The sequence below is a fragment of the Manis javanica genome, chromosome 2 (assembly GCF_040802235.1).
Source record: "Manis javanica isolate MJ-LG chromosome 2, MJ_LKY, whole genome shotgun sequence".
Taxonomy (NCBI): domain Eukaryota; kingdom Metazoa; phylum Chordata; class Mammalia; order Pholidota; family Manidae; genus Manis; species Manis javanica.
In genome coordinates this window covers 218998989-219011310 of record NC_133157.1, presented here as the reverse complement: position 1 = coordinate 219011310, position 12322 = coordinate 218998989, and the positions used below count along the sequence as shown (strand labels likewise).

The window sequence follows — 12322 nt, the reverse complement described above, 5'->3', positions numbered from 1 at the left end:
CTCTGTCTCTATGAGTTTGGCATTTTTATATCATTTTTGATTCCTCATATAAGTGATAGTGTGTAGTATTTGTCTTTCTCTAGCTTATTTCACTTAGCAAAATGGCCTCAAGGTACATCCATGTTGCTGCAAACAGCAGACTTGCCATCTTTCTTTGGCTGAATAATATCCCATTGTGTATATACCACTACTCCTTTCTCCTCTCATCTTTTAATGGATACCTAGGTGGTTTCCATGTTTCGGCTCTTGTGAATAATGCTGCAAAGAACACAGGAGTAGGGAGGGATATGTCTTCGATATCCTGTGTTCATTCCCTTTGGACATATACCCAGAAGTGGAATTGCTGGATCATATGATAGTTGTATTTTTAATTTTTAAAGGAAGCTTCGTACAGTTTACCATAGTGCTGCATCAATTTACATTTCTACCAGCAGTGTACAAGGATTGGATTCCCTTTTCTCCACCGTGTGTCTTTGTGTGTCCATTATTCCGCTTACCATCGTGCCTTTGTTAAGGTTAGGAGTTTTAGCATTTTCACGGTAGAGAAAACTAAAACCTGAGAGCTTCAGGAAGTGGTTCTAGGTCACATGAGCAGGTGCCAGCTTCAGGTTTCTGACTGCCCAACCCACTGTTGCATGCCATTCCGGGAGTTACATTATTGGAAATGAAATCGAATTTTCAATAATGTCAGCCACCAGTGCAAATATTTTAACGGCTGAAACTCCTCCAGAGTATATTGTGTTCCAGAAAGAGCAAAGGATGCCATGATCTTTGGTTTTTGAAATTGCTCCTGTAATTCCCTTCTTTTGCCGGCTTCATTATCCCTTATGAGGAAATTGTGATTTGTGGGTTTGCAGTCTTTTTGATGCACACTTAACATCAATGCTCCAAGTAAATTCACCAGGTCTTCCTGTGACCTTTACTTTGCATTGCCTAAGAATGTAGTGAATTGAAACAGAAGTTCATTTCTTTAAGCTGTAATATCAGTTAATTGGCACTGTTATACATATGGTTTAGTTACATGTTTCCATTGTTCTTTAAAGTCACTATGGCAAAGGTTGAAGTTTTAGTTAATGTGGAGGCATTATCATATTAATTTTAATTTAAACATAATATAAGGATGTTTTTCTCCCTAAATTAGTTTTCGATTAATGGTAAGGAGGAACTTACCATTTAATTTTAAAGCCTAAGTTTAACTTTAAGTAGTTTGCTTTTATTCACTGCCCCATATTAAATCTTTATGGGAGAAGCAGCATCAATTTAACCAAAAGAAAAGGCAGAGGTTCCACACCTTGGAAAGTATTGAAAGATGTTCGTAGGAAAAACCAGCATTTTGGATGATTAATAAGTGATAACAAAAGAGGCTGAAAACTCAGTTTGGTTATCCTCTAGGCAAGAAAGAACAAACCTATTTGGAGTTTTGCCCCCCCAAAAAGAGTGCAGAATGTTTAAGTTTCAGAAAATAAGCATCTGTTTGAGCTGTCTTTTCTGTAGACTATTCTGGAAGTTTAGAGTTTGGCGTTTGCTGTCAGTCATCTTGCGGACTCCTCTCTGTCTCTGTTGGGCCTGCTGGGCTGTCCTGTGCCCCCCAGAGCAGGAAGACCGTAAGGCAGTGAGCCGAAGGCATAAGGGGACGTGCTCTTGGACATCTGGGTTGACTTCCACTTCTGATTATGACTATTACTGACTCACCACCTCAGTAGACAAAAAAGCTCAATTACAGAACAACACACTGTAAGATTCCATGACATGGAATTGATTCAGGAGATCAAACACATGATAGCTGCATCTGGAGATGGTTAAACTGTTTGTTGTATCTCCAGGAGATTGGTCTGGTTGTTATATAATTTGTCAGGACAACCCTGTCATTAGGACAGAATCCCTCCTTAGAAGCCCAGTGAGCAAGAAATAAATGTCTGATGCTGGAGGGCACAGGGGCACAGCAGGTCCCAAGAGCAGTGGGACAGAGTCAGCAGAGAGACTGGCAGCAGACACCGAAATGGCAGGTGTCCTGGGCGGGGAAGCAGTGTGATCAGTGCAAAAGACAGAGAGAGGACACAGTGGGGAGGAAGGGAGACAGGCCAGAGGTGGAGGTTGGAAACAGGCCACACAGGGCTTGCAGTCCACAATGAAGGGTGGGATTTTGTTCTGGGTGTGATGCAAAGTCGCTGGAGAGGTTGATGGCTCTGAGAGATGTGATCTGGTTTATTTCTTTAAAAGACTGTCTGTGCTGAGTGAACGATGGACCAATAGTGAAGGACCAGCCTCTGAGGGACTGACGTTTCACTGCCCCAGCCACACCTCGTGTGGAGGCCTGCTGGTGCCAGCAGTTAGCATGACTGGCCTGCTAAAAGGCCTGGTAGATTTGGAGACCTGATGCTATACCCACTCCTGAGGCTGGTGGTCTGCTTCTGAAAGCACAGCCTGTTAAAGTGGTTTCTGTTCAGTTGTTAATATAGTTGCTGCCTCTGATACCATCTTAGAAAGACAGTCTTTTGTGTGACTGTTAGTTGTTTTTTTTTTAAACCTAGGGTTTTACATTCTCTTAATTAAAGCACCCCAACACTTCTGGAATATGTGCAAAATTCCATCAGTTCAATAAATAGTGACATTTCAGGATGTGACCAGCTTTTTAATTTACCCTTTACTGGGGAATTTATACCAGAAGCTCAGCTTCTGATGTCAGGGAGACTGATAATCTGCCTCCTGGTTTTAGTGTTTTGAGACAAAGGTGCTTGAGAAAAGCAGCCACTGCCCTGTAGTTATTTCTATTTTCTAAATTACTTTCTTTCTTCAAATAAAAACATATTTAAAAATTATTAAAGCCACTTATCTACTAGGCCAAAGGAATATTGTTACTCATCTTAACTTCTCTCTGTGCCTAAAATGTTAAGTATATATCAGGTTGTCTGCAAATGGCTCATTTAATAGATGGAAAGAAGTACATTAAATTTTAAAATCTCACCCCCTGAAAAGCACATATACTGTTGAAATTTTGCTCTAATACTAAGGTAAGCTTGGACTGGATTAATTACTGGGGACAAAACAATATATGTCCCTTGGATTTACAGCATTTGGATGGAGGGCAGACTGTGGAACTTTAATGTGCTATGAGTGTGTCTTTTTTCCTCTGTTTGTGCTTCCAGGTGGTTTGAAGTGTCCTGTTTGCAGCTTTGTGTATGGCACCAAATGGGAGTTCAACAGGCACCTGAAGAACAAGCATGGCCTGAAGTTGGTAGAAAATGAAGGAGACCCCAAGTGGGAGGTAACTTTTTAAAATACGGTATTAAACCTGGCATTTCTAGGCACAAATGACAAATCAGGCAAGCCCAGGTCCTGGGCACAGGCAGCCAGGTCATTGGGTTTCTCAGTTGGGGAACTTGGAAATCTTTTAGGCATGTCTTCTGTCTGAGCTATAACTGGGTGAGATCTGGGCCATGCATGTAAATTCTTACTCTTGTTGAATTTAGACCTTTTTGTGAATGTCTCTATTGGTCTCACATTTTCACTTCTATTATTTGCAAATTCAGAGTTTCAGATATTGCATCTAAAAGAATGCTTGCAAGGAATATATTGTCAGTCCTCACCAGGAGAACTGGGGAGGGCTCCATTTCCTGATTCTAGGCCCTTTTCTCCCTCTTCAAAAGACATGTGCTCCTACCTGTCAGCTTTGTTTTGCCCTCAGGTGTTCAAACCAGTCACTTGGTTGAAAACACATCTACAGTAAAAGCCACTAGCTGTCTCTCTTCAAATACCAGGTTTCACTTCCATGGACTAATTGCAAATTATCTAAGGCAGGTTAGGATCTTTGACATGATAATTCTTTGTCATAGGAGGCTGTCCTGTGCATTTCAGGATGTTTGGTAGCATCATTGACCTCTACCCACTAGACACCAGTAGCATCCCCAGTTGTGACAATCAAAAATATTGCAGACACTGCCAGTGTCTCCCAAGAGGTCAAAATTACCTCCAGTTGAGAACTACTTTTCTAAGGACTTTCTGGAGCTGGAATATCAGAGCATCTAGTGGTTAAGAGTAAGTAACAGCTTTCAAACAAATCCAGCAATACATGAAAAAATAATTGGTCATAGAAATGTGGGGATTAATCTAGAATGCAAGAGAAAGGTGGCTTGTTCAGAGGGAATATGTTCATATAATTCGTCATAATAATAGAACTAGGGAGAAAAATAAATGGTTATCTTCACAGATACACAAAAGGCATTTGATGAAATTCAGCATCCACTGATTAAAAATAGCCAATAAAAGAGTATTGGATCAATATATTCTTAAGGTGAAAATATATATATATATATGTCTCAGCCCAAAAGCCAGCATCTTACTTTGTGGGGAAACATTGGAACATTTCTCACTAAATTAGGAGCCAGACAAGGATGCCTCAGGAGCTCTGCTCTTTAATGTCATGTGGTCAGTGTAAGCGGGTGCATTAGGTAAGGCAAAAAATATAGAGACATAAGAATTGGAAGAGAAGAAATAAAGTATCTGTATCTGCAGATGACCAAATTACAGTTTTAGAAAATCCAAAAGAATGAAAGATTATACATGATAAGCAGCAGATTAAAACTTCAATATTAATTATGAATATATATAGAGAGAGACTAGTGCAAAAGGAACAGAGACTTAAATGTAAAAACAGTGATATTACAAATACCAGAAGAGAATATGGGTGAATTAATTCATTTATAAATTGAGAGTTGGAGAACTTTTCTAACTGCATCTCAAAGACAGAATCATTAAGGGAAATGACTGAAGAAATTTGACTACATGAAAAGAATTTTAATAGTCTTTGGAAGAGATTTCACAAACCAGGTAAAGAAACGAAGGACAAAAAATACTTTCAGTCATATCATAAAAAAGGATCACTACCTTTACATTATACAAGGCTTCTAGGGATAGTGATTAGAAAGACCAACAGCCAACTGCCCAGCAGGAAAATGGGTAAGAAATAAGAAGGGTTCATAGAAAACAAAATGCAGTGACCTTAAATATCTAAAGATATGATCAGCCTCACACACAGTATATGTTAGTTAGAACTAAGCAGAGAAGTCTCTGTTGGAGAAGCCGAGGGGAAACATGCACCTCATACATTGCTGAGTGGGAACACAGCATGTTATGACCTCTGTGAATTTAGCAATATTTAGTAAAATTACACACACATTTCTTTATCCATTAACCAAACAATCCCAGCAATAAAAAACCACCCCAAAGTTAATACTGACAAAAGTGAGAAAGGGATCTGCATGAGGCTATGAATTGCAGCACTGTTGTATAGCTAGAGTGATAGAGTGTGTATACACAAACCCCGATAGATGGATACAGAGATAACTCCAGGTGCACATGTGCACATGTATACATGATTAGTATAGATATACATGTTTTGCTTAGCTTTTTGTGCTGAGAGGGCCCAGAAGCAGTGATACCCTAGTGGCAGTGAACACACCTACTACCCAGATCTTGGTTTCCCAATAGGATTCTCCAATAAAATGAGACACTGTCCCTTTGAAAAGTGTTTGATTCCAGAGCTAAGGCAAAAAATATTTAAGATGATCTGGAGCATTTTGTGGTCCAGGGAAGTAACAACATTCTCCCAACCAAAAAAAGATGGAGGCCTGTCAAAGAGACACACGAGACAACATGAAGACTTCTGAATGGCCAAGCTGGAACAATTTGAGTAAAAAAATAAATAATGATAGTGTTGGACAATAACTCAAAGAATAAAATCAATATCTAAGTCCATACTGATATGAATGCAAGACTAAATAAATAAATAAATTGTGGGGAAGGAACCCACAGAAGAATTTAGGATAATGTAGAAGGAACAAGGAAAATGGTGGATCATCATTAAAACATCAGAGTCATAATTGCAGCAGACAAGATTCAGCGGTGAATGCTAAAATTAATAGGCAAGATTTAAGGAGAAACAGAATGCTTATATGGCCTCAAAATATCTCCCCCCCCAAATATGTATTAATTATAGAGGGAAAAGCAGTGCTTAGAGGCATCTGTCAGACACCATCCTCACCATGTGACCAGAAGCTCACATCCTCAGTCATAAGTGATAGCGACATCATTGTCGCTTATGTGATGCGTGCCCTTCACCTTGTGATACTCTTCAAAAATCCTCAGCCTCCATCTAATCGTGAGAAACCGTCAGACACATCCAGATGATTGAAGGTGTGTGGGGACAAATGCCTGACCAGTACTCCTCAAAAGTGCCAAGGCTGTGAAAGCCAGGGAAAAAGGCCAAGCAGCCGTCACAGGCGGGAGGAGACCACTGAGACACGACGACTGCACACGCATGGGGCCCTGGAGCAGAAAAGGCTGACCACCAAAAAGCCAGTGTGTCTGATACGCCTGCCCTGGTACCACTGTTGGTTTCTTGGTTTTGACAGTCGTACCATGTTTATGTCAGGCTGTAACATCAGGGGAAAGCTGGGTCAAGGGTATTTGGGAACTCTTTTACCTTTATAACTTCTGAAAATCTAAAAATATTTTTTAAAAAATGGTTATAAAAGGGGGGCCATTATATGTGGAAAGGTAGAGAGGCAAGATGGTACAGGTAGGAGAGAAGCTGAACTTCTCTTAGCGTACCCAGTCAGCCTGTCCATTGGCGTACCAGTGAGTGTGCACAGGAACTGTACCAGCTAGTGTACCCAGTTTGCCTACCCAGTAACTGGACCCAGTTGTATACAATTGATTCGGAAGCCATGGAAAGATTTTATATGTAAGAATAAAAAAAGTAAAGTTTAAACAAAATCCTAAAAATTGAGAGTAAAATTAATGATTCTAACTGTTACCAAAACAATGGCCTAACTACACAGGGACTGGATTGGGTCTCCCTAGTGGGACTGAACCCGAGGGCAGGAGAACTGTGAAAACATGCACTGTTGTCAGGAATCTTATTGTTGGATGTAGAGTTGACATTGTTCCTCTGAAGCTGTTGTGTTTAATGACTAGTAACACATATCCAGCATGTTTGAATCCCTAGGTTTATGATGATACCGAGGAAAAACTCAAAAGTCACCTTTGTAGGATATTAGGGAATCAACTCTATTTTGATAAATAGAACTCTATTTTGGTAAATAAAGGCCAAGAACCAAGCAATTATTCTACCTTTTCTAAACAAACTATACCTCAGCATAACCAAATCTTTGATGCAGCGAAGTTTCTCTAGACGTATTCCAGCTAAAAAGGAAGATTTACAATATGCGGCATTTTGCAACCCTCCTATGATGTCATGGATCTAGCAGTGATTGTCAGTTACCTGCTAACATCACAAAAGCAAAAACAGAGACACTCAGACAGCAGGTGTCTTCCGGTGGAAGTATGTACAACATAACCCCTGAAACGCTCCTGCCAAAAAGGGAACCAGTATCTGGTGAAGTTGTTACATCTACCAATTTATAGGAGATACAGTGGGCGGAGGAACACCTGAAATGATTCCGTGGTCATGCAGTCAGCAAAATCCAGACTGCTGGAGACTTTAGAGGCCACTTGCTTCAACAAAACTATAAGCAAGGGAGAAAGTCTAGAGTTGGGAGAGAACCTGTAAATAGAGGTCTTATGAGATGTATCGTTCAGTTCTAATAGGTGGAATTCAGTGACAGACTTAAATCCCATTTGAAGAACAAGTTGTGGAAAGTGAAACAATTGGAGAAATTAGGACACTGCCTAGATATGTGATGGTTATTAAGGAATTATTGTTATGTGTCAGAGTCATATTTTGAAAGAGTCTTATCTTTTAGAGATACATTCTGAAGTACTTATAGATAGAATGATATGATTTACACATTTGCTCCAAAATCATCCAGGGGCAGGCAGGGTGTGGAGCATGTCAGGGCCTAGGTGAAGCAAGCCTGGCCCCGAGTTGGTAACTGTTGACGTTGGGTGATGTGAACCTGGGGGTTTATCTCCGTTTTTGTGTATATTTGAAATTCTCTATAAGAAAATTAAGGAGTATGTGCCTTGGAGTTTGACAGACTTCACTTTGAATCCCAGCACTGTCCCCTATAAATGGCTTGACCTTGAGCCATTATTTAAGCTCTGTGGTCTCAGAGGGTTTACCCATCGGTGAGGCTAATAATACCCAAGAGGTGAAAGGATTGAGACACGTGCTATAGCAAATGCTGAGGTCAGTGTCTAGTCCATGACCGGCCCGTGGTAAGTGGCAGCTACGTGGTTACTGGCAGGGGTGATGAGGCATCGGCGTCACAGCCTTGTCTACGGGAAAACGGTCCTCTCCGTTGCCAGTTCGCACTGCAAGGATTCGCTCTCTGTTAAATAGGTATCAGAGCGCAGTTCCTGAACTAAAGACCCGCCTCTCCCAGCCAGTGGGCGCTCGCATGGTCACGGTCGGCAGAGCTCTTCCCTGCGCGCCTCCCTTCTTGCACATTCCAGTGAAGTAGTCGGCACAGAGCCGCGCACTCGGCGCCAGAAGTGAGGCAGCAGAGCAGCCCGGGGGCCGGGCACAGGGCGGCTGCCTGCGCAGTGGCGAGCTGCCTGCTTCACCCGTGTGTGCTGTCCCCCGGCTCCCAAGAACGCCTTCAAAGCCCTGTTCTTCCCACAAGTGACTGTTACGCAGTTTCCCCCAGTGACAAGGAAAAGCCATTCTGTGTGCATCCTGTTTGTCAAAAGCTAAGTCCCTCCTGCCATCCAGTCAGTGTTGGCCAATATGTTGCTAATGGTACTTAAAAGGTACTTAAAAGGAAATATGCTGCTTTTTATTCCTTTATGCATTCATCAAATACTTACTAGTGTCTACTGACTGTCAGACTGGAAACACCTAAATGACTTGGCCACTTGGCCGTAAATTACTCCCATGCTATTCTGACCCTGTGTCCGTAGAGCATGCTGACTTGAGTTATTGTAAATTTTGTGGAAAGTCCCCCTTTTTGTTCTTTATGGTGGCATTCATGCCTCCTGTCTTACATTTTTACTTGTACTTGCCACCCCTCCCAGAAAGAAGTCATTATTAATATCTGGTTCTCATGAAAATTCTGTTCCACCTCTACTCTCCTCGAGGTACAAGGTGCCTGTGAGCGTTCTTTGACTCCTCCTGCCCTCACAAGTCCTGATTTTGCACAGATGTATTTTCTGGGGTCAGTTTTATCATATCCTTCAGATAAAAATAAGAATGGTATAAATTGCTAAAATTTGCTACACTCTTACTATGTGCCCTGTGCTACCCATTTTGCCTGCAATTATTTTTAAGCAGTTACCGTCCTCTCCCTTCTTCCACCATCACCGCTGCTGGGCTCTACCTCTGTCGGCCACACGGTGTGAGGCTGGACCCAGGGAGGACTGAAGGCCGTGCTGGTCCCACTGGGGGAGACAGAGGAGCCCTTACACGGGCACATGCCGGAACCGCTGCACATGTCTAATCTCTGATTATGAGCCGCATACGCTGTTCCCCAAGGCAGGAAGGTTAGCAGGAAGCTTTCTACCAAAGCTGGTTTTAAGAGTATTTGCAAAGAGAGGTATTCTCCTTGGGAAGAATGTTTTCACCGGAGCGGTGATTTGCAGGGATGCCAGGCAAACCAGATGTCGCAGAGGGTTGCTTGGGTGCATTGATTTTGCCTTAATACCTTATCCTGGAACTTCTGAGTAACAGGTGGTCCACTAGAGGATCACTTAGATGGCATTGTGTTTTTACTTAGCCAGCAACAGAAACTCCTGAGGAGCCTTCCACCCAGTATCTGCACATCACAGAAGCCGAAGAGGATGTCCAGGGGACTCAGGCAGCGGTGGCTGCACTCCAGGACCTGAGATACACCTCTGAGAGTGGTGAGTGACATGCCATATTGCCCTCTGACAGCTTAGAACGGGTCTTTAGTCAACATGCAGAATGAATGAGTTTGCAAATGAATGGTGTCCACAGTTGCTCTCCTTGAAAACCCCTGACCCAGTGTTCAGCGTGCAGCAGCGGCCCCATGTCCGGCTCAGAGATCTCTTCCTCTTAATATAGACCTACAGCAGCTGGTGGAGGACCGCAGTGAGACACCACAGAGGTTGTGCTTTGTAACAGCATTGCCAGAAGTCTGCACTTCGTCACCTCCGCTCCTTCTAACAGCCTGTGAGAGAAGCAGCCCCCTGGCCCTCACCTCATCAGTGCGGGGCGCTTCCTGGTCCATGGTTGGCAGGCTCACCCACTTTTGGGTGTTGGCACAGATTCTGAAATCTAGGTTTCCTGAGTTCTCATTGGGGTGCTGTCCCCCATTCCATGCTTCCTCTCAGTCATCTACTCTGGGGACAAGTTCCAGGGCCTACAGGGGCCAACAGGCAGGACAATGGGTGGCACGTCTGAGCCCAGGCACAGCTGTTTGCCTTGTCTGTGACCACCTTGCAGATTTGCAGGCCCAGGACTGCCTACTTCCCAGTTCTGAAAAGCCTCATATCAGGATTTCCATGTCAAATGTCAGATCAATGCTAAAAAGCAAAGCACGTGCCAGCCAGTGGTGACTGGGGCTTTATGCTCAGGAACATTTTTTTCTTAATGCTTTTGTGAATATGACCAGAGCTGAAGTTAATGTAATGGACCACAGCCCTGTTTGTATTTGGGGGACAGAGGGGCGGCAAGTGGGATTAAGAGTAAAGCATCAATGGTGACAGGGGATAGGAGTTATGAAATCACCATTTTTGCCCAGTTCTTAAATCTCTAACTCCCCAGTTGTGAAGAGAGCAGCACAGAAAGCTTCTTGGGGCCGGTCACTTTAGGGGAGATTAACTGCCAGGGGGTCTCTTCCTGCTGAGCTTGAGGGGAGTCAGGAGACAGTGCCTCTACAGTGCAGCCGGGGAGAGTGACAGGTTCTGCAGAATTGAGGCCTGTCTATAAATGGTGGTCCTACAGGTGAGGCCTTGTCTGAGCTCGTGTTTTCTTCCCTCCTGTTCAGTGACTTCAGGCCCTGCAAAGGCTCTGTCGTCATCCCCCCGCCCCCGCCAGCACACACGCTCACCCCTTCTAATGCCTCCCTGGTGTGTCTTCCTAGCTCTTGGGATACAGTTCCAACTTTGCAGCTCAGCAGCTTGCAGCCTGCACTGGGTCCTGGACTCCCCACTCGCATCTCCTGCCGCCCTTCCCCCGAGCTATGCTCCCTCCGCTCTGCAGCCCTCAGCACATCTCTGCCACCCACATGCTGCAGTGCTTCTGGGACCTGCTCCGTCCCCTTCATCCGCACAGCATTTCTGGCAAACTCATCTCTTTGCTTTCAGTATTCAGACTGTATGTCACCTGCCAGGAACCTGCCTGGCTTTTCTAGTATTCCCCTGATTACCCTCCTGATAGGGACCTGACCAGGTGCTGTAATAATTTGCTTACAAATTCTTCTCAGTAACCTGTGAGACCTGGAAGGAGGAAGGGAGAAATGGTGTTAGATCTTTCTCTTCATTCCCACTGGGAATGCCTTGCTGGCTGACAGGCTTGATAAATGGTCATTGAGGGAATAATGGATGAGGACTTAACCTGATGTCGGTTCATTTTTAGGGCAAATGTTTTATTCAGTCTGGATGTTTGGGTGGCTGGCCACAAGGCACAGTTGAAACATCTCCCTTGAGAAAGAGGGAGGTAGAGAGAGAGAGTGAGCACACGTGCATGCGCATGCAAGAGAGAGAGAGAGAGAGAGAGAGAGAGAGAGTGTATGGAGGGAAATGCTGGGTGGTTCATTGTGAATATAGGCAAATCACTAAGGTGCCTCCCCGTGTGCCCCCCACCCCACCCTTTGCAGAGAACACGTGGGTCTCCGACTCCCATCTCTTACGGGTAGGCTCACACTGGGATGTTGTCTGCACAAACCCAGTCCTGAGATGCAGTCATTGGCAGAGACATCAAAGTGTTATGACCAGTCATTTCCCTTTCGGTGAATTAATGGTCATGGTCCGAGTGCCACATTCACGAGAGTCACAGGTGGTGAGAGCAGGAAAGTATCCTCACGAGCTGCCCTGTGGGAGCAATTGATAAGTGAGACTCTTGTGTGTTTTGCCTACAGCTGGTGTAGTTCTTCTGGCACATGTTCCCTACCCACCTAGCACACGTGTGCTAGAGGGAAACTAGCTCTGCAGGTTAACAGATGAGCTGGCGCTTCTCACAGGCTCTGCTTTGAGAGGCAGTCTTGTGTCACCAAGCTTGGGTTGAGAACGTCTGGGCCTAGCTCAGGCTTTGTGATGTGAAGGACCCGACAGCCCAAGGTCACTGCCAAAGTCTCGTGGCTGTTTCGTGGGGTAGTAACTACTCTGGAAATGGGGTAATACATTACATCGCAATGTCGTCTCCTCACAGGGTGCTTGGGATTCTGAGATGTTCTTATGGAAA

At 44.0% G+C, this 12322-nt stretch overlaps 1 protein-coding gene across 4 annotated transcripts in view; it reads left to right on the top strand.

Moving 5' to 3' along the window:
* Positions 1-12322, top strand: part of ZFAT (zinc finger and AT-hook domain containing) — a 204245-nt gene that overhangs the window by 165362 nt on the left and 26561 nt on the right. For all 4 annotated transcript variants that reach the window (XM_073230174.1, XM_073230175.1, XM_073230177.1 and 1 more), the window contains 2 exons: positions 3147-3265; positions 9675-9801. In XM_073230174.1, coding sequence (XP_073086275.1) covers positions 3147-3265; positions 9675-9801 — 246 coding nt within the window. The remainder of the gene's footprint in view (positions 1-3146; positions 3266-9674; positions 9802-12322) is intronic.